The 20880-nt window shown below is 48.3% G+C and overlaps 1 protein-coding gene across 3 annotated transcripts in view; it reads right to left on the reverse strand.

Annotated features, from left to right (window-relative positions):
* Positions 1 to 7138, reverse strand: part of CACNA1G (calcium voltage-gated channel subunit alpha1 G) — a 146883-nt gene extending 139745 nt beyond the window's left edge. For all 3 annotated transcript variants that reach the window (XM_043528379.1, XM_043528378.1, XM_037914245.2), the window contains exons 1-2: positions 6670 to 7138; positions 5728 to 5861 (exon numbers count right to left, since the gene is read on the reverse strand). In XM_043528379.1, the coding sequence (XP_043384314.1) occupies positions 5728 to 5861; positions 6670 to 6873 (338 nt within the window). In that variant the 5' untranslated portion in view covers positions 6874 to 7138. The remainder of the gene's footprint in view (positions 1 to 5727; positions 5862 to 6669) is intronic.
* Between the last annotated feature and the right edge of the window lie 13742 nt (positions 7139 to 20880).

A 20880-nucleotide genomic window follows, 5' to 3' on the forward strand; every position in this document is an offset into this window, starting at 1 on the left:
GTTGCTCCCAGCATTGTAATAAAGCTTCCAAAGCTACCATCCAGCACCAGCCCCCATCACTACATTCGCTCTTGCCAGGCACTTTGGGAAAGGGTGCGAGGGTTTTGATCGAAGGCAACGAGGAGATACCCGGCCGGCACATGGCTACGTTTGAGAACGGTTGCAGCTGACATGTCAGGAACGAGCCTGCTAGGTCTCCTCAGGCTGTTAGCTCCTGTTTTTCTTTCAGATCATAAAGCCCCAGGTTAAACTAGATCTGCTTCCCCCAAGGGACTCAGAAAACAGTGGACTGAGAGGAGGGGGCTGGTGGCGGGGCAGAGAGGATTTCTTGTGACACGGGATTGCAACAAACATTCTGATTTGAGAGAAGAGAGTTCACTTAAAACCATGAACACCAAAAAATCGTGCACAAGAACAATAAGGTGTGTGTGCGCGCACGGGGAGGGACAGGATGAGAAAACTGGACTAAAAACAGTTAGATTGCCTGTAGCTCACTAAGAACATGGGTCTTAGTGCAGAAGCTATTTCTGCACCAAAGATTTGTAGGGGATGGAAGTTGTTACTTGCCTAGGATTACTCACACATGGTCATCAGCAAACAGGTGGGAGGGGGTCAAAGTCTTTCAACTAAAATCCACAGTCAAATTCTTTATCACATTATTTATAGAATTTGGTTTGGATCATCATAGCAGCACAAAACCCTGTACCTGAGCTCAGCTCTCCCCATCTCCAGTTCTCACCCTCAGCTATTTCTCTCACAACTTGCTTCTTCTTAGGGAAACGGCCACATACACCATTTTCATCCATCGCCACTGCCTTTTACCCGCCTTTCCTCGGCTCCTGAAGGAAGATCAGCAAACCCAGAAAGAATGCTTCCCACAAACCGAATCTTCATCAGCTGCATTGCGCTTCATGGGGATTTTACGGGTTCCATGTGTCTCCTAGCCCCCTGCCAACCAAAATGCTGGAGGAAACAAAGTCCACCATTTGTACCAGGAGAGTGTGGGCCTTTGCCCGCTTTAGTGGATAGGGCACATTAGAGGTTAATGAACGTGCTACAGAAGCCAGCTAGGGAACCATGGCTGGGCTTGAAAGGGGTCTAAGGGAATTAGAGTCCAACGCCCACTGAGCGCCAGTGTCCCAGGCCTAGACTGGAATTTTGCACGTCAGGTCCAATGCCAGCTCTTATAAAGACTTCCTGGTTGTGAGCACCACATGATGTGCTTTAAGGACATCACTATCCTGAAGTCCTCCACATGCCATGCACGGCAGTGTTTGGCAGAGGTTCAGGTTCAGAGTTCATCAAAAGCAGCTACTCTGTCAGCAGCCACAAGGGAAGCCAAAAGCTGCAAGATAACCAAGCTTAAAGTGAAGGTCTTTCATTGCTTCCATATTCTGCAGTTAATGCTGCAGCCTGGGTGTTCATTTCCCTAATTTGTCCCACGTGGGAAAGAACCATCCCTGGCTGTCTTCAGGAATCGGACCCTGTATAGTTGAGCTATTCACTCAGGGGAGTCATTTTGAATTTAGGCATTTTATTTAAATATAGTCCTCACCCAATTCTGGGCCCAATTACATACCAAGGAAAATGATGTACTAGCCCCTGCCTTGTCATCTGCCACGTGCTAATACCATACCCCTCTACTGCACTCAATTGTCCACACCCCAAGGTGTTCTATAGGGTACAGGTGAGGGAGGGTTTTAGGGAGTGATACTGTATTGAGGAGAGGAAAACACTTTTAGGAGTGGTAGGACAAGCTCCCTTAGAAAAGAATGAGTGTTAAAGAAGTGGAGGGGAATGACCACGAGTAATAAACAGAGGAGAAGCCTAACCTCTTTGGGAAGCAGATATTCTGCTTTGTGTTTAAAGTTAGTTTGATCCTTTGTCAGCCCAATTGCTTTTGACAGGGCCCAGATGGGAACAGTTCATGAACATACAGAAAAGAGAAATCATTCAGCAAGAGGCAAAGTTGACCTGGCAGGAGGCCTGGCAGCTGGTCAAACTGCGAGCCTGCAGATCCTCTGGAACAGATGTGTGTGTGTGCGCGCGCACGTGAGTGAGTGATAACGTTCTGGGAATTGTACAAAGCAGGAGTGTATAAGGCACCTATTTGTGTGCCTAGGAGAAGGGGAAAGAAATAGGGTTTTCTTATGGTTGCACTCAAGGGAAAGGGGTATTTGGGTATCCCAACGCAATCTGAGGGCCCAAACGCAAAAGTTGGGCAGGTGATTTGTGTACTCAGCTTAAAAAATTGGAACCACTACCTCATGATTATTAGGATTATATTCGTGCCTGAAGGTCTGCACTGAGATAAGTACCTAACACAATGTGACCCTTTATAAACATCTAAGAGGCAGTCCCAAGCCCCAAAGAGCTTACAGTCGAAAGAGACAGAGAAAGGGGTAGTGCCTCTGCATAGCCATAGTCACCCAGCAGGGTAGCAGCCAAGCTGGGAATGGAACCCAGGACTCCTGACTCCTAGTCCAGTGCATTCTCCACTCAACTGCACTGTGCCCAAAACATTTTTACTGTTCCACCCTGGGGCAATGGCAGAACCTTAACAGACCTGTGCTCATTACATTGGGTTCCCAGGCAAGGTTTGGTTGGCCACTCTATTTCCCTTTTAAAAAGTATTCTTCTATCACTAAAAGTAGGAAAACAGAATGTTATTCAAAATATAAAGGCTGAGGTCAAATTAAGACTAGGAAGAAGAGAGTTAAATGGCAGCCATTTCATCCTTGACACATCAGTACCACCTGGCTATTCCAGCCTGGGCGGTCACAGAGCCTTCTGCTATTAGGAGATATTAGAAGGATCTCAGAGTGGCACATGACGGCTGCCTTGTCTTCCTGAATTCCCTGCTCTGTTGGTTCAATTCAGCCAGACCCTTAAAGGAGACACTGTCAGATGGTGTATTCTCAGAATTTAACCATTACAAGTATTGTCTGGTGGGGAGTGTCTTCAAAATTCTGCATCTCCAGTTTTATTTGCAATTACACCATACTATCCCTAACCCCCTATTCCCTCAACTACAACACCCCAAACAAACAACCCCAGTAAAAAGAAAAAAACCACAACAAAAGTCACCAACGGGCCTGAGCCAAAGTCTATTCAAGTTAATGGCCATTGACTTCAAGCCCTAATCTTGTAGGACTTACGCTAAAAACAGGACATGGTAACACCAAGAAGAAGAATGCTTTAGCGCAGACTAGAGGTGTGCACAGTTAGTTGGCAAACACCCACCACACTTTCCTCCTATGATTTTCCTAAGTAACAGTATCTTTCAAAAAAGGAAACAGGCAGGAGGGGAGAAGTGGGGCTTTTCTATAAAGCGCCAGATTATGCCCCCCTTTACACCCACAGGACCTTTAGGGAGGTGTAAACGAGGGCACAATCTGACTCATGATTTCGACAAAGACCATGCTTTTTCTGGGGAAGCCTTGAAATGAATCAAAACAAACCGGTCCAGGAAACCCGTGAGTAAGACTACGCTCCACACCATACTCCTTCCTCAGGGTCTCCAGGGCCTCCCCTAGCCCTCGAGCTTTGCTCTCGTGGTTACGACGACGCAGTTGGACACTCCAGGGTGGCGTGGGTACATACTGTGGTTCTACAGCTGAACTCCTTCCACCATCTCTTCCGTGACAAACGTACAGCCAGCCATCTATTTCTTTCAATTCCAGTCTACAAGACACTCCCCTCCTCCCCCGAAGCAGGCCACTTCCAAAACTCCGGGCACCCCAATATACAGTTGAAAACACAGTAACATGAGGGTTACAAAGCATAAAGCTGCCCGGGACACCTCCCACCTAGCACACTCATTCCATCATTAGCCAGGTGACTACAACTCTTCCTTTGCCTTCCCACCAGCCAGAAACCACTCCTGCAGCTGCCTCGGCCCTCTGCCAAATGCTGCTCAGACAGAGGCCTGGCTGTCTGTCGGGATGGGCAACAAATTTGGGTATTTCAGATTCTGGGTCGGGGGGAAGAATGTTCCAGAGGGAAGCAAACCTTACAGGGAACTTTCTGCCAGCAGCCCCCTCCCCTTTCTAACAGGGCAGGGCTCCAGCTCCTTCGTTGGTGGCTAACATGGTTTTAGGGCAGCTTTGCTGAGAATCCATACTCATAAGGGCCTACCTAGACTGTAAACCCAACTAAAGTGGGGGAATGAGTTATAATCCAGCCACACCTTTGCTTTTTTTTTTTTTTTTTTTATGAACATAGAAATTGCCAGAGTGGATCAGCACCATGGTCAGTCTGGTCTAGAATCCTGTCTCTGTGGCCAGCGACAGTGGCCAGCATTGGGTGCTTCAGAGGAAAGTGCAAGAAATGACCTGACCTCTAGTAGATAGAGACTAGCTAAAACCCTGATGCATGAGGGTTAATGTCTCTTCCAAAATGCTTGCTTGCATTAAGTATTGTCACACTGGATAGTCTTTGTTCTCATAACTGTATCCAATCCCTGCTGAAATCCCGCAAAGTTTTTGGCTTCCACTGCATCATGTGGCAGTGAGTTCCACAGTATAATTACACCAAAAAAACCCATTTCCTTTTGTCACCTTTGGGTTTGCCACCTTCTCATTTCCACAGAGCGTCCCCTTGCTGTTGCCAGCATCCTGCCCTCACATGTGCAGGCTTGTGCTGCCAGCAGGCTAAGCATGCGGAGATGCACCATACGCTGTAAGCCAACTGAACAAACATGCAACCACCTCCCAGTAGCCCACAAGCTTGCTGCTGACTGCCCAACCTGGGAAATGACGCAGTTGTGGTTTATTTCTAGGATCCACCAATCCATTCCAGGAAATTCCAGTGATATACACAAGGAAAAAAATAGCCCGATTCCCAGAGGTCCTTGGGCTCTCCGCATGAGTAGGGAGGTGAAGCAAGGGCCTCTGAGCCCTTAATGTGTCAAGGCAACTCAACTCTTTGGCTGTGGGCCAGGAATTTTTCTTGTGGATTTCCAGCCACAGCCAGGAGATTCTCGGGTGCTAGAAGAGCTTTTAATTTAAACCAGGTGCCTGTGAAAGGCAAACACTCATGAAAGGCAAAACTTGGTCGCTTTCCCTCAACAACAACAACAAAGGGCAATCACGCACATTTCACTGAAATATTTCACTTGGAACCAGCTCCTCGCTTGAAACGAGCTGCTGAAACCTCATCCATTTGGGCAATCTGCATGACACAAACTACCAATATTTCTGGAGCCAGAAAAATAGTTCAGACGAGTGCCAGCTGAGACTGCCTGGAGCTGCCGAGCGAGAGATCTTACAGTATGGAAAGCACACGGGCTGGCGGAGAACAAAGGAAAACCGTTTTTGTAACATTCCCCCCACTCACTCTTTTTGTTGCTGTTGTCTGTAAACTCAGTGCTGCCAGGGAAGGCTGCTATCCTTCCCGAGCAGGCGGATGCAGCATAGGGGGATAGCAGGCTCTTGGAAATACAGGCAGAAAACGTAGCATCTTGTACGATCCACTGCAGAAAATAAATTTCCCAGCAGTCTCCTCTTCTACCGCCAGGCTAGGGTGTTTGCCCCGCTGGGAAGAGAAGTTGATAACTACAGTCATGCAGGAACATGGTTAGAGTTAGCAGGGTCCTCTCGCTATCCAGTGGGGACCAGCACTTTCCTTTTCCTCAGAGCTATGCTAGTAAAACAGTGCTGCCAACCACCATCGAGGGCTACACCTAGAACCACAAACCTCCCACGCCCTGGCGTTCTCCTGACTTACCCAGCTATGACAATGAAAAAATCCAGGCGATTCCAAGTATCTCCCAGGTAGCACTTCTTCCCGAAAATCCCTAGTGCAATCATCTTGACTATCATCTCCACAGCAAAGAAGGCAAAGATGAAGTCATCAAAGCTCTAGAAAACAAAGCAACAGCAGGAGGTCAGAAGAAAAACACCTGCCCCCCGCAGAGTGGCAAGTGAAGGGAGTGTATCCGATGGTGAGAGAACACAGCACACGGTTACATTGTTACGTCAGAGGTCAATTCCCTGACCGGTGATGGAAGAACCAGTGCACTGTAGACCCAGGGAGGGATGCTATTTTAGCTGTAGAGGACGATAACCCAGACATAGTTCAATACATTTTCTCCAGCAACTTCCCGCAATTGGTACTTTAAAAATCATGCTAATGTTAGTGCTGGTGAAAGATATGAAAGGCCTGATCCAGAGGCCATTGGAGTCAATGAGCCTCTTCACTGATCTGAATGGGGTTTGGATCAGGCCCTGATTAACAGCACTGAGAATTCATATCACCAAGCAGACACAGCTCACAGAGCAGCAGTGCGTTTTCCCCTGCAACGTGCCTCCACCCTACTTGACTAGGAAGGAACCAACTTTTGTGGGAGAGGATCAGAGAGATTTAAGACTCTGTCTGCATGGCAAACCTGACTGTTCAAAAACAAAACCAAACTAGTTTCAAGCCGGGCTACATTGCGCTGGCTTATAGGGGCTCTGCCTGTCACCACTGAGTGTGCCTTGGTGCAGGTAAATCAATGGCTGGGCACTGGTGGCTGAAACCACCAGTGAAGGGAAGAGGCGGAAACAGGGAGTCACCTTTTGGAGTCCCGTGGATACTTGTGAGAGCTAACAATCAGGGGGGCTTTGTGAGCCACCTGCTGCACCCCTCCAGTGGAGTAAGATCAGTAAGGTGAATATATGCCCATACCTGGAGAATCCTGCAGCGCGGAGAATCACAGGCCATGTCTTCACAGGGGTGGAACATGCCCAATGTCACACAGTTGAGGAGAATCACCAGCATGCTGAGCCTTTCGAACCAGGTGCACGGGAGGTCCATTAAGGAAATCAACAGCCCTTTCAAGACACAAGCTGGGAAGGTTCCACTAGAACTAGACACATCATGTTTGCTCATGGATAGAAGGAAGGCAGAGCCCCAAGGTAATGAGGAAGGAAGGAACAGCAGATTGGCCAGACTTATTACAAGCAGGCCTTTTTTTGTCAGACTCCCCAAGCCTGGTCCCCTTAAAGATGGCCATTCCCTTCCTGACTGCAATCTCCACTAGAACTGACCAGCTGGTACAATTACTTCTGCGTGACACAAACTTCTGGCTGGGGAGAGACTATTCAAATTAGACTAAGGACTTCTCATGAGAGCATCGCCATCAAGGAAAATCCTCTCAGTGCTACTGAACACATCAGCACTGGCTGGGAATCCCTGCAGAACTCCCCAAAATTCCCCGAGGTTCTGTTCTAACAGGCATTGGGTCTCATGTGAAACCTGGCATAGATTCTATGGAGGGTGAGTTCTTCAGTTATTTTGAAGTCACAGTTGGCAACCTGGGTTTTTTCCTTGGACATTAGAGCTCTGAAAAATCTCTTTTTAAATATGCCTTCTTTCAACCTTCTTCCCCAGGGCCCTGAGCCAGCACGGTACATAAGCAAGTGCCAAATTTAAAGCAGCTGAATAGTCCCCACTGAAGTCAATGGGATTATTACCACATGTAAGGTAAGGCACATATTTGAGCACTTGCTGAATTGTAGCCTAGATTCCTACCTAGCTTTTTACAGGAATCCTATACTTCATGTTTTTATAAAAGTTTAGGTAATTTGCCTTTAATTTTGTAGTCCGTCATATCGACACACAATCTAATACCATGCAACTTTATTTTGTACAGCGTCTTCCATGCTAGCCATATCCCACCAAAGCTACCATGGGAAAATTTGCCATCATTTTGTTATGCAAGTACCAAAATGGTATCTGGGCACAATCAGTTTCCATTCCTAGCGTTTTACAGAAAGACACTGGAGTAAGTAAGGATTGCACTTTCCATTCCTAGTCCAAATCAGCACTGGCTGGAACATAAACCAACTGCCTAGAAGGAAAGTGGGAGTCAACCAAGTCCACCCCCCAGATGGCCACATTTTAGAAGAGTTTTAAATATCTGAGCTGCATTGGGAGAGATTTTGAAAGCTGTTACTTTCTAGGACAGGCCAACTGGAGCAGCAACAGCAGCAACAAAGCCACATAAGGAAGTTTCAAACCTGGTATTGAGCAAAAGGAATTTCTCTGTGTCCCTCTAGTGGACATTTCCAGTGATTTCAAGGCTACTGTGGACATAAAGATGTTAAAGAAAGGGACCAATTCAATGCACTTTAGCTTTACCACTCAACCGAGCACCAGGCTCACCTGCTTCAACCTTGTGTTTGGCTTCAGCTTCATTTGAAGGACATTTTTAAAGCCTCGATCTCCAGCCACCAGAGAAAGAGCGACGTGTCTGATCGAGACACTTAACCTTGCATCCAGAACGTTTCGAGATCTCACTTGCGTCCCTTGTCACAGCTTGGCAGCTGTGTGGCCTTTTGTTTGGCTCTGGCACATTCTTGAGGTGTCTGACCGTAACCGTTCCTTAGTATGGCACTAAATAACAAATCTCTCTCTGGTGGGGCTTATCATATAGCTGCACTGGAGGATCTTTGCAGTGTTTACCCCTGGGGTCCCAGCATGGCTCTGAAGTGACTAAATAGCTTCGGGGCAGGCTGAGCGGACAGCAGAGCTATAGAACACAGGCTTGGCCACAGAGAGCTTTTCCATGGACAGTAAAAACTCTGTAAGCCAAACCCCAGTTAAGTGAAACAGTGGAGCAGCAGTGGGACATGTGCCCCAAAGGCTGCTGGGCAGTCAGCTGAAGAGGAAGACAGACAGAGAAGATGCCCAAAAGGCCAGCCAAAGAGAGCGGGAGAGGAGCTAGGGGAAGAAAGAAGCTACACGAAGCACAGATTTCTGTGCAGAAGCCCTTGCATGTAATACCCAGGCTGAGCCCATTCAATCCTGTCTCCCTCTAGTGGCTAGCTCCAACAAGAATAAAGCCTGCTACCCACAGACAGCTGAAGGAGATGCTCCTTTAGCTGAAGGAGTAAGAGGTCAGACTTTTTGGTGCTGAAGGTCCCAAGGATGACTGTGATAGGCTTTGTTGCTTATGCCTAAAGTAGCTCTTCTGTTGTGGTCAGGCGGCTTGACTTGGGAGACACCATCTGGTTAGACCGCTCCTCTCCTCAGCTACATCTGGGTTGCTCCTGATTATCTGACATTAGAATAATCAGGATGCTACTGTACAAAGATGTAGCTTTCTACAGGTCCTACCTATGGAGCAGCAGAGGAAAAAGCTCATCAATGCAACCAGGGGCCGCCCTCATTTCAGACCCAGAGACATAATCCATGGAGACGACAGATCCCAGCATGCACTCTGCTACTTGATCCACTCAATCAGATCAAGACGATGCATTGCAGTAGTCTCCATGGGTCCCATCTCTGTGTCAAAGACGACAGCGGCTTCCATCCACTCCATTTTATACAATGGAAGCCTGGCCTTTGGGAACTCGAAACACTTCCAACGCAGCCCGAACTGGACGAAGTTTGGGAGCCCATACTATATTGTTATTCACCTTAAAAGGTTAGAGATGAAGACGACCTGACAGGTGTCTCAGTAGGTGATGGGACAGGGACCTTGGGGCATTCCTCTCTTGTAGACTTTCCTACATAGATTCCTGTTTAACCACATGCAGAGGAGTCAGGATTTGTTTAGCTGGATCTTTTATTCTGAAAAAGTGTTTACATGGTATTGAAACAGAAATTCCAACTGTCAGGTTGCAGTTACAGCCTGGAATATTTATCCCAAATATAGTCCGATGGGGGCATGCATACACGGCCTAGCAAAGGAGAGGCAGAACTCTGAGAGATGGCAGAGGATGTTCCCTGTATTTGATTGGGTTGGCCAGCATCCATCTGTGGAGCCAGTGACTTCCACAACTCTGCCAGTGATGAACTGCAAAGCCTTAAAGAAAATAAAGAATAAAAAAAAGACTGTTTAAGATCCCAGATCAGCAACAGAATGCGTGTGTCAGACAAGAGCTGTGCAAAATATTCAGCGCCGAACCAAGAGCACTTAGAATTAACCTTCTTAGTGATATAAGAGCAGACAGACGAAAGCTTCCATGAGCAGGCCCTGTGTCTTGCAAATTCTTCCGGGACCGTGGAAAATGCCAAAGGCAGGTGTAATTCTCCTCACGCTGTCTATTGTCAGTGGAAATTGGGAGGTAGAAGGTGGTGCTGCTTTTGCTAGAAGTTCCTTGGCGCATGTACATGGTATCATCTGGTTCCCCGGCTGGCAGAGCACGGAGGCTCCTTTCATGTAGGGAGGTGATCGCTGCAGCGTGTGCCCTCTCCTGCTTTGTGCCATTTCCAGGTTGTTTCTTCCCCAGAGGTTGGAGCCCCCCAGGGTTCCCTAATGCCCACTTGCCAGGGCCAGTGGGGTGCGTGTCTATTGTAGATGCCTGGCAGCAGCAGGAGTGTGGCTCCTTGCTGCAGTGTGAAGGAGGAAGGGCACTCACTATCCCCACAATACCATTGTGGGTGGGGGAGGAGGGAAAACAATGGCCTTGTCACATGACCTCCCCTAAAGATACCAGAGGATGGACAGCTGGGTAGTTAAGGCACTGGACGGGGGACTCAAGAGATCTGGGTTCAATTCCTGGCTCTGCCACAGACTTCCTGTCTGACCTTGGGAACATTATTTAATCTCTGTGCCTCAGCTCCCCCATCTGCAAAATGGGACATTACTACTTTGTCTATTTACATTGTAAGCACTTTGGGACAGGGACTGTCTCTTATTAGGTCTATGGGCAGCACCTTGTACAACAGCGCCCCGAGTTCAGTGGACACTGCTGCAATACAAATACCAATGAGTTACCAAGAATATTTCCCCTTTTCTCTGTCCAGCCTGAATTTGCCAGCCGCTTCCTACACCCTGCAGATTTCCTCTTCCTCAGCTGATAAACAACAACAGAGTGTGGAAAATTGTGATGGCTTCAAAATGGACAGAGAGGGGGAAGCCTCATGGCAGATTAGCAGCAGACACCACAGACCAAGCAGTATTGAAAAAGCTTGTCGGTGCTGCAACACAGATGGAACTTGGCCAGTATGGGAACTGTGCACCTCCAGAGAGACATCACGGGAGTAATGCAGTACAGGTAACTACAGCTGGAAGCTGCCTGCACTGCTTACAGTCCCCCCCAGAGCGTGGAGAGGTATCTAGTGTTATTAGGTCTCATACTTAATGTAAGCCTTGCGCAACTTATCACACCATAAGCAAAGTATTTGGGACCAGATTCCAATCCCCTTACTCTCCCTGAGTAGCACTTTTCTCCACGAGAAATCCCAGTAAGTCAGTGGAGCTACTCATGGAATAAGAAGTTATTCAATGTGACTAAGGAAACCAGAATCTAGCCTTCATTTAATCCCTTATATTACAATGGAGGGACTGGGCATGGGCTCAGCAACTGGACCTCACTGCCTGGAATTCCGCTTCCAGTAGGAAGGTAGACAACACAGCGACATTGACTAATGCAGGCAATTCTTCAAGGAATGGTATTTGTGTATACTAACCGTACACTCCCTGGAAAACTATTTGGATCCTCTCTCACATCACAGGGGTAATGAACAGTGACTACAGGACTGTAGCTTTAGCCAACATGTTGGTTACAGTTATGGCTTGCTACATAGTCCCATTCAGCCTATGGCGGTGGGGTCTAAATCAGCGTGTTACTTTTTAGTACCGCCCCAAGGGGGCTGCTTAAAGCTATAGGTTCTGCAAGGAAGCCTGCTACGTAGGTTAAACTAAGAGCTCAAACCTCTCTCTGATGACCAGGCCATATAGAGCTGGGCCCCTCCTGCCTGCATAACAGCCGGCTGGGTCCTCCTATTAAGACCATGGCAAGGTCACAAGCAGAGCTACCAAATTTTCACCATACACAACTACTCCCCTTGCTGCGTCATGTCAAAGCACTTTACCCAAGCTGCCTTCCCATCATGAGTGTCACGCACAAGGGACTGATTCCTGAGCGGGGAATACGTTGGGATTTGACATGTAAATCTGACTAAAACGTAAAATCTGTTTAGTCGAAGAATCACAGCACAGCGAAGGAATTATATTGGTGGAAACCAAAAGGAAAGCAGAGAGGAAGAAAAGCCCCATGCCCCCTACGGAAGCCAACACCTCAAGGAGTATATCAATATCTGGCCAGTGGTATCCACTCCATAAGCTCAGGAGTTTTATTTTATTCACGTAAAATAGCCTGGACTGGAACAGCCACACCTGGGGAGCTGAGATGCTGCCTTCTCAAAGCCACGTGAAAGCTCGTTCTCATTACCCACTGAGCATCCAATGCAGCAGGCCAAGTGGCTGCGGACTGCAGGAAGAAGGAAGTGAGGATAGCAGGACACCAAGCATTGCTGTCCTTTCCTTCTCCAGTAAAAGTGCTAAAGCACCAAGACCAACAACTGTTTAAAGAACCTACAACTAAAGAACTTGGCAGCATGTGTCCTCCCCACCACCACCTCTCATGCCAGCGTAAGTCCCCAGAAAGTGAGAATCAGAAAGTTTTGGGCCAAGGAAAGACAAGGCCAGCCCTGAGCCTGTGATGGAGGAGGGTGGCAGCAAGTGCTCCAGAGCAAGGATAATTCTCACCTTCTCAATGCACAGCGGGCAGGCACCACCGCTGAATGTGCATTCCGTGGGTTGGGCCAAAGGCCCACCAGGAGGCTGCTCTCAAGGGAAGGTTACACGGTAGTAACTGGAGTTCCGTGAACACAGGGCTGCTGTAGAGTCACACCGAGGGACTTGCAAAGCAAGGCACGTGACTCCACCCAACAGGGATGTGCAAAGGCCAGGAGCTGAAGGAGGTGGCAACAGGTGGGCAAGAGGGCTTTATTTTGTCCCTTATTTTCAATTCCTGTCAACTGGATTGAAGTTCACAGGCCTGGCACATATTCGGAATGCAGCTTATATTTGGAATGTGAAAATAAATAATTAAAAAACCCAGGGAGCTTTCCCCTGACCAATCCAGCTCCTCCTTTCCCCGTTCTCCCGGCTGATGTGGGAACATGGAAGGCTGTGTTCAGATATTGACAGCTGCTGAGAGACAAGGCAGCGAAGGGGTTATCTTACTGTCCCAAGAAGGGGTGGAGAGTGGGGAATATTCTTTGTATTCATTTTCTGCCAGCACATTTTCTTTTAAAATTTTATAGTAGTGGGGGAGGGGGTTGAAAAAAAATGGATACCTTTTCCCTTTTAAACCCAACCCCCCATGGATTTGCAAGGGCTCCTCCCAAGCAATCGCTCATCTGTCCATGAGGGAATAAATGTGTCTTTTGTCAGGGTGGCTTACTTGCTTTTTTTTTGTTTTCACGCCTGATGCAAGGATGGAATCCCTGTCTGAGCGCTCCGCTGAGCTGAGCCCATTGTGAGGTTGCTAAGCAGGTCACGGGGGATTACAGAAGTTACGCAGAGTGTCGCACAGAAGGGAAAGCTGACAGGCGGTCTATCCAGCTAGTGCTGGGATTCAAGTCTTCCAGGGCTCCGCAGCAGGGGTGAAATGCTGTTATCTCAGAAAACTTCCGAGCATGGGTGTCATTTATAGGAAGTATTTGAACTCAGTGAAGACTGATTAGGAGGTGGGACAACTCTGAGCCGCTCCTGGTTCATACATGCCCACTTTCAAAACACAGACAGACACACATTGAGTCTCAGGTGTCAGGCCCAGGGCACCAGTACGTTAAAGGTATAGCCAGCACCCACTTCCCGCAGGCAGATCCTTCCTCCTAACTCAATCCCCAGGAGGGCTAAACTTCCCCAGGTCCCCCACCAAATCAACTCATGACTGCAGCCCACTACTAAGTCCTTAATCTTCTCCCAAGTGAAGGAGCCCAGTTTGCGGCTTCCTGATGCTGAGTCAGACCTACTGCTCCAGCTCGGTGGGCTCAGATCCAGGGGCTTGAATCTCAAATATCCTGCCTTCATCTGCCCCAACACAAGCCGTCACACTCATAACAGGCCCGTGTCTCCTCTCACTTACCTGGGTGAGAATCTGGAATAACCACACAGCAGTTAATGGTGTTATCGCAAGGTCCTAGCCAGCCAAGATACACAGATGGCTCCATTGTTACAGTATCTGAGCACCTCACTCTTTAATGTGTTTATTCTCACAACACCCCAGTGAGATTGGGCACTTCTACATATGGGGAAATGAGACCCAGACAGACTAAGTGACTTGCCCAAGGTCACACAGGTGGTCTCTGGTAGAGCAGGAGATTCAGACCAGGGTCTCCAGAGTGCCAGCCTAGCAGCTCAACCACTAGACCAGCCTTCCAAGCAATTGAGAGGAGAGCCAGGCCCGAGCAGGACCCTACAACTAGACAAGCTGTTCCATGGTGCTGCCCATGTATTAATGCTCATTACTAGATCCATTGGGTAAGTTATGATCAAACGACAAACAGCAAATCTGCTGGCTGTGAAAGATCACCAGATCTAATGGAGACCAGAGGGTAACAGACTGCTGTAGTCATTTCAGACACCAGACCCCGCTGTACACAGAGCATTTGGCGTGTGCACCTAATCTCACCCTTAGGAGAAACGAACACAGACAGCCAAACTCTGCTCTCAGCTGCACATGGATTTCAATAGGGTTGTTAAACAGACCAGAAACTGGCCTTGGGCCTTTGTGCAAGAGACAGGCAAGGTAGATGCTACAGAGCCAGGACCCGCTCCAAATGCGAGACTCCTGGCATCAGTGAGATCACGGTGCTGAGGCAAAGGCCAGGGAAGTGATGGAACAGCAGTCACTCTGCCATGCTACCGCAGCTGTGCGAGGCGGGGAGGGATAAAACCCAGAGAGGGAGACATTTTACTGTATTTCATTTACAATTGCGGGTCAAATTGTGTCTCCTCCTGCTGAGGTGCACAAGGGGTGAGGAGAATGATGATGTTCCCCGTCTGCATCTGTGCTCTCAGGATGCCTCAAGCCACCTGTCTGGCAGCTGCTTCTCCCTCTTCAGCTTCTTACCCCATGCCTATCCGGTAACGTGGGAAGTGACACAACTAGCATTTGTCATGTTACACAAGGAACCTGTGGCCACCTGCCCTCCCAGCACACCCACTTATAGCATGGATCAGTGACTCTGCCTCTGTTTCTCTCCAGGTCTTCAGATTCTCCATCCAGTCTCCAGGACCTTCTGGATCAATAGCCCTCTGGCTTGGTCATGTAAAAGTTCTACCCACTTCTGAGGTACTCAAAGTCCAAATCTCCCATATTCTTCCAGTCCCTTAGGGAGGCCCTGCTGGCACCAGTCTTCCCTAGGTCCTGGCCCCAGCCAGCCTTCTCCCGCATAGTCCTGCTCTTCACCCCACTCAGGCCATAACTGAGCTGGTCTCTCTCTTTTTTAGCTTCTCCCTCAAAGCCTGACACCTGCTTCAGGTGCCACAGGCCCCCCAGCATCCCCATGACCCTCTCCTGACGTGTGTGGTGTTCATACATCCCAGCACAGAACCTCTCTCCTGCTTCCTGAATTTCACCCCAAATCTCCGACCAAAGTGTGTTTATTTTCATGGGCTGTGGCTCATCTTGGTTCTGACCCGCACTGGAAGCGGAATTGCCAGGATAAAAATAAAAACCTTTATTCCATTCCCAGCCTGAAAAGAAGCTCAGTGCTCCAGAGAGCCCATGAGGGAGGGAGCTGGATTGCGTAGTTCTCCGCCCTGTTTTACCAAACCAGACAGCTTCAAACAGTTTGGGTGATCATCCAGAAAGCTGGGGGTCCTTTTCTCAGGGGGGACATTGTAAGGAACCCATGTTCAACAACAGAGCCAGGTATTAAATCAATCACACGCACAAAGCAGGGGTGGGAAAGAGCAGACCAGAACCCTGCTCCTTCAGCTTCAACACCACAGATCTTTACCACTTGAGCTTAGGTAGCGCTCCCTTTGCTGCTGACAGGTTCATGCCATCTCTCCGAGCTGACCACCAGAGGGCAATAAGCAGTTACTCAGAGGTACAAAGTCAGCTGTTACCAGGTTATCCAAATCCAAGGGAACCTCCAGACCATAAGACGCTCACTCACCCCTCGCTGCCACAGCAGCCATGAGGCCACCTAGGATAGTCACACTGCTCACTGCCCTTTATCCTCCAACAGAGCCGAGAAGGACCAGAGAATTATTCCTTAGGGCAGAGAGCTTGGCATGCCACCCTGTTCTGTCCAACACCACCAGCAGCAAGAGCAAAGGGCCTGACTCAGTTCTCGCCTTTCCCCTGTCCCCCAGGGTCCTCAGCAGCATCTCAAAATGCAGGGCCGGCCCACAACTTTTTGGCACCTGAGGCGGGGAGCTCAAATGACTCCCCCATACCCCCTCACTTGGGCCAAAACTTTGAAAGGTCTCAATTCTGCCTTCTTCCTGTTCTATTCCTCTCATGGTACTGCTCTGCTACCTACCCCAATAAAGGAGAACTAACAACTTAAAATGACACGTTCAAAAAATTTAAGTAACACTTAACATTCAAACGCCTGAACAGCAAATGTAACTTTTCTTGTCTGCATAGTAAACACTGGCATTTTTATCTGTTTGAAAAAATCAAAGTGGTGCTTTCCGTGCCTTCTTGGTTGCAAAGATTTGAACTATGTCCTGAAGGTCCACAGTCTGGGCCAGCTCATGCTCTATTGAGATGGTTGCAAGGCCGACCAGCCTCTCCCATGTCTTTGTGGAGCATAGATGTGTTTTTATTAACTTCAGCTTGGAGAATCTGCATTCTTCACTGGCAACTGTTACAGGAAGTGTTAGAAGTATGCGCAGAGCAACAAAAGCATTTGGAAAGAGGGTGGTTATCTTATTTCTGCACATATATTCCAGAACAGCCTTTGGAGTTGATCCTGCTGAAATGTATATTGAAAGAGCTTTCAGTTCATCACCTAAATCACTCACATCAATATTGCCCATGTTATCATGTGTCAACACTGTCTCTAGTGCCCTGCATTGCTGGTGTAGGTCTTCTTCAGGTATAGTGAGGAGTTTTGGAATATCATACAACATCCCAGATATACTGCTGTGTTCCTTGAGCTGCATGAAACGTTCTTCAACTGATTGTATTGCACAATCTAGCACCTGGTTAAAGAATTCAACTTTGAATTGTTGTTTGGGGTCTCTTATGGGATTATCCCATGCCTCGTAATCAAAATGTCTTCTTCTTCAGTGACTCTTTGTATTCTTGAATGGGCGGGAAAATAGCTTCAGTGTGAAGTTCCTCTGCCAACTTCCGTGCACTCTTCAGAACGTTGTGAAATCCCTCATCTAAACGGTAAGACTGTCGGTATGACTTTGCTTTGTCCAGTTGTTCCATTGCTCCAGATATATTAAGGTCAACACCTTGGAGTCTCTTGCTTACAACATTTATTTCAAACAGTACGTCATGCCACAACACTAAGCCACACAGAAATTCGAAGTTATGTATGTTTCTGGTGATTTCATTTCCCTCTACCACTGTTCTCCCATGAACAGTTCCTGTCATAAGCATTATCCTTCATAATGGCAACTATGGCATCATCTATCTTCCCAATTTGGTGTTTGATAGGCTTTATTGCCTCCACTCGACTTTCCCGTCGCGTGGCACTCAGTGGTTTCAGTGTCAGAGAGGATGTTTCCAGATGTTGCTTCAAAATTTGCCATCAATGAGTTGATGCAGAGAAAAATGCATAGATGCTTTGAATTACATTACAAAATTCAGCAGCCTCACTAGAAGCTGATGCTGCATCACTGACCACCAAATTCAATGTATGAGAACTGCATGGGACAAATAAAAAAAGCTCGAGGGTTTAACTCTCGGATCTTTATCTGCACTCCTCTGTTCTTTCCTCTCATGTTGGCACCATTATCTCTCAGGTCAGCTGTCGCAATTCCCATATCTTCCAGCTTTTTAAGAAGCACATTTGTCATACCAGCTCCTGTAGTATCATCAATGTCGATAAATTCTAGAAAATGCTCTCTGACAGTCACCATTGCAGGGACATTCTCACTAGGTTCTGTTGTTGTTACAAAATGCACCGTTAAAGTCATTTGTTTCATCTGGCTGATGTCAGGTGTGTAGTCCAGAATAACAGAGTAATATCTTGCTGACTTCAGATCTGTCACAGTCTTCTGTTTGACTTTTGTTGCCAGTAACTGTACGATCTCATTTTGAATTGTTTTTCCAAGGTAGTGGTGCGCGTACATTTCTTGGGTGGTAACTCTTCTTAGATGCTTTTGGAGTTCAGCATCAAACTCAGCCATCAGCTCCACAATGTTAAGGAAGTTTCCATTGTTTGGCACATACAGCTGATCTGAAGTGCCATGCAGTGCTAGGTTTTGGGTAGCAAGCCTTCTCACAATGGCAATGAGCCTTTTCCGAACATTTTGCCAGTAAAGACACCCTGATGCAGTCTTCTCTTCATGCTGATCATCTATGGCGGCCTTTAACCTTACTCTCATCTCAAGCTCTTTCCACCTATGGAATGCTCTCTGGTGATTTGCTGCCTTCTCCTGGCATGCCAGATTTCTAGCCAGATTTTTCCAGGCCTTTGTTCCTGCAGAACCCAATGTGGCTGGAACATTAGACTGGAAGCGTTTGCAATAAAAATAGTATGCAGCATTCTGGGTTTTTGAGCCATAAGCCATGGCCTCTCCACTTTGTCACCATTGGGGATTTCACACCAGTAATGTGTTGGATGGAAACCTCTATTTTCATTGTCTTTGGGGAACATGAAGTTTTTCACTTGCGGTGGCCCATGCAGTACAAGGAAGTCCCTCAGGCTACTGCTCAAGTGGGTCCACAGTCCTGTATCATCTAGACTCAAGGAACTAAACTCAGCAGCAGCTGTTTCTTGCGCCTCCACCACACTCTTCTCTGATCTACACTTTTCTTCAGCAATGTGCATGGTTACATCCATTTGAGATGGAGATATGGATGCTACAGTAGCTGCCCGGTCACCTGCACTCTGACTAACTGGAAGATCAGGGATCTCCTCACCACTCACATCCTCACTGGGGCCGGAAGGCTCACCGTGAACATGTGTGTCTATGTATCTCAGGAGAGCTCCTTCCTGCTTAGACAGAAAAGCTTCCTTTGCTTTCTTTCTTTTTCTGAACGTTGCCCCAGAAGGGTGTTTTCTTCTTTCACTCATGACTGCTGTTCTGTGCCAGCTATAGAGGCTCTCAACACTCAGCTGAAGGGGACAAATAAGCAGGCTGGTAGCAGGGCCTGAGGGAGGGAAGATATCAGTGTTTTAAGGGCCTAACTGGCTCCTACTACTTCAGTTGACTGCCTGTGCTCCTCAAGCAGGTTCAGGGAAGCAGCAGGAAATAGGAAGCTCCCTGAGAAGCCAGTGTTAATCAGTCCAGGCTCCCGGGGTGCTAGACAGGTACATAAGAGGCTCCTCCTCCTCTCTCTCTCCCTGCAGCTCCTGTTGCTTTCTGTTATCGCCTCTCACCTTTTCTCCTGCCTGCCTGTTATGTCTCTTGTGCTCTCCTTCCTCCCGCACAGCACTCCACCATCTCTGTGCATCTAGAGCAGAGAGAATACATACGCACCAGCAGCAGACACAATTTTCTACTCTCTGGGTCCTAGTGGTGCCCCCCTACAGTCTGGCACCTGAGGCAGCCACCTCAGTTCCCCTCATGGTAAGGCCAGCCCTGTCAAAATGTCACCATCTGCCTTTGTCTGGTGACAACTGCACAGCACAGCTGAGAGCCGTTGAGGAGCAGAGGCACCTCACCGGGATTTGAAGCAAGAACCAATAATTGTGTTTTTTCCACCCTTTTATCTTTTGAACAGCCAGCTGGCAGGGAGACACGGAAGCCAGCTCAGATAAGAGCCACACTCACCATATGGGGAATTCCCACTAACCTTCCTGTGTTGCTGAGAAATGGCTCCCACTTTACTAGTATTACCAGCACTAATTAACCCCTCCTAACACTGCAGGCAAGGGAGGGCAGCGGCTCATTATAACAAGTGGCCCTTCCATTGCACCTTCCATGCCTGGGCAAGAAACCTGCTTTACAAACAAATACACACACATGTGCCTGGAGAGGTGAGGCAGTGAGGTCTAGCGGTCTGAGCACCGGACTGCATGCCAGGAAATCTGGAATTCTAACCCTGCTTCTCAGGCCAGTTCCCCCCTAGGAAGAATCCCAGCTGGTGCATCACAGTCAGGCCAAATTCCTCTATGCCATCCTGCATGTGGCTACAGCATGCACCCCCCAGGTCTGCTAGTAATGCAGAGGACATAGGGCACAGATCTCCAAGTCAGCTCGCATTGCTAGCAGACCAATTAGAGCACCCGGGAAGCGTAAGGACCCTGCAGAGGGGCACTAGATGAAGTAGGCTGCATATGCCCTTCTCCCCCTAATCATGGGCACTCATGCAGGCCCAGCCATACTCCAGGTCTCTATGCTTGCAGACCAATTACTGTAGAAGCACACAGTAACAATTCCCCAGGGGCCTGATTGATACACTCTACAATCCTGAGACCATGCATACCTCAGACTGCATCCCCCTCCCCCCTTGAGCCCCCAGGTATGGGCCCCCAGCCACATGGACTTGAACACAAACACCTCCCCCAACCCCATGGGCCTGACTCACCCCATATCCAGACTCTCACACTGCATAGGCCTGAACCCATCTGTTCCCAATGCTCAGAGCCCAAAACATTCCCACAAACAAGGCTTCATGTTTCCTTCCCATTCCTCCTGCAAAGCCAGTGCCAGGACAGCCACCTCCTGAGTGCCCCCTCTGGGCTGCCCAACCACTCCCCCTCACAGTCCAGGCCATAATCAAAGCACTCCCTGTCCAGGAGCCAATATATTTAGTCTTTACCCACATTGGCCCTCCCATATCTGCCTGTCTCCTGCCTTGGTGGGGCTCCCTAGCCTTCTTCCCCAGTGCAGGATCTCAGTTCACCATCACTCAGGCTCTTTTTGGCTAGACAGTAGGCACTGACTTCCAAGCTCCTGCAACCACAGGCTCTTCCCTATGGCAGCTTTACCTCCTCCTGGTGCTGCTTCCT

The sequence above is a fragment of the Chelonia mydas genome, chromosome 14, assembly GCF_015237465.2.
Source record: "Chelonia mydas isolate rCheMyd1 chromosome 14, rCheMyd1.pri.v2, whole genome shotgun sequence".
Taxonomy (NCBI): Eukaryota; Metazoa; Chordata; order Testudines; family Cheloniidae; genus Chelonia; species Chelonia mydas.